Source organism: Acanthisitta chloris, unplaced genomic scaffold, assembly GCF_000695815.1.
Source record: "Acanthisitta chloris isolate BGI_N310 unplaced genomic scaffold, ASM69581v1 scaffold22828, whole genome shotgun sequence".
Taxonomy (NCBI): Eukaryota; Metazoa; Chordata; class Aves; order Passeriformes; family Acanthisittidae; genus Acanthisitta; species Acanthisitta chloris.
In genome coordinates this window covers 39,212-40,822 of record NW_008688971.1, presented here as the reverse complement: position 1 = coordinate 40,822, position 1,611 = coordinate 39,212, and the positions used below count along the sequence as shown (strand labels likewise).

Here is a 1,611-nt window from a genome sequence, read left to right as displayed (position 1 = left end):
TGGCACAAAGCTTTGGAGAAGGGTATTCCATCTTGCACATTCACAGTCATTTTCTTGCTTAACCCATGGAGGAGTGAGCTGGGGTAATTTCAGGTGAACCTTTTCCCTGTGAAAAGGTGTTCTTTTTGATTGACCAGAAGCATGTGTGGATTCAGGTCAAATTCTCAAAAAAAAATTTTGGCCAATGGAAAACATTTGGAAGGGCATACTGTTTTCTAGAGATAAATGTCTAAATTTATCAAGCAAAATTAACCCTTGATATCAAATTGAGATAAATTTAATATAAAACCTCTAAAAGTAAAATGATTACAAGGATGCAGAAAATTTCCTTTGTTCTGAACTGACATTTTCCAGATATGCCAGATGTGCTTTCTGAAAGCCACCTTTCTTGATTTACTAGTGGAATTAAAAATGGACTATCCATGTCTTTACGTAATTGCTTTGACTGATGCATGAACCTTGTCACACACCCATCTGGAGGAATGAACAGTGTGCTCAAAGTGATGAGGTGTTTCTTGAGTAGGGATGGACTTCAGAATGTGATGTCAGTCTTACAGAAATATCTTGCACACTGGTTCAGAAAGTTGTGCTGCAGTGACCCTTTCTCAGTTTGCTACAGGGTTCCCTGGCAGATGGCAGCCTGCTGCTGGCACATAGTGACCTCGCTGCAGCACACGAAGAGTTAATGTGTTGTGTATGAGGTAAATTACATAGTGTCTGATTTAGTGTGGATGCTGCAGCTTAACCTAAATTGTGGGGATGAAGTGCAGGAATGGAACCATGACTGTGTTGTGGGAGCACACAGCACCCTGATGGGCGAGAGTGGGATGAAGGAAGGACTTCTAGATAAATCTGCACCTGCTAGTAATAAAATTGCTTGTCTCTCTTCCAATTTGTAGCTAGAGAAGTTTTGCCTGATTTGATCTCAGTGCTTCCTGAGTCTGTCCCAGGGTCTGACATTGTCTGTGAAACCACAGCATCCACCTGCTACACCTTGTACAACCTGACCCAGAGCAGTTCGCACAACGCGCGGCTCCTCCTCAGCGCTCACGGCTTACCCAAGATTATTGCCATTAGCATGAGTGACAGGTAAGGTGGTCCAGGCACATTACCCTCTCCCTGCTTTCCCTGGGCAGAAAGGAAACTGCAGCCTCTGCCCCTTGGGGAGAAAAAACACTTCATCAAGGTACAGGACAGCTTAAAGATGTGAATAGAACTTCACATATTGGGAACTACAGAAGAATCTCTTATAACAACTGTTCCATCCACAGCTAAATTCTCCATGTTCCAGGGTTTTAAATAACTCTTCAGAAGATAACTGCACAGCATTATGTTCTGTTCTAGATAGTGACTGACTGTCAGATCTTATCTGCACCCAAAATGTTTCTGTCTTTCCTCTTAAAGATGTGAATAGAACTTCACATATTGGGAACTACAGAAGAATCTCTTATAACAACTGTTCCATCCACAGCTAAATTCTCCATGTTCCAGGGTTTTAAATAACTCTTCAGAAGATAACTGCACAGCATTATGTTCTGTTCTAGATAGTGACTGACTGTCAGATCTTATCTGCACCCAAAATGTTTCTGTCTTTCCTGTTCAACACAGCCC

The 1,611-nt window shown here is 42.0% G+C and overlaps 1 protein-coding gene across 1 annotated transcript in view; it reads left to right on the top strand.

The window, feature by feature from the left end:
• PKP2 (plakophilin 2) overlaps window positions 1–1,611 on the top strand; it is a 31,255-nt gene that overhangs the window by 27,328 nt on the left and 2,316 nt on the right. The window contains exon 10 of the mRNA XM_009081255.1: window positions 900–1,089. Within this exon, the coding sequence (XP_009079503.1) occupies window positions 900–1,089 (190 nt within the window). The remainder of the gene's footprint in view (window positions 1–899; window positions 1,090–1,611) is intronic.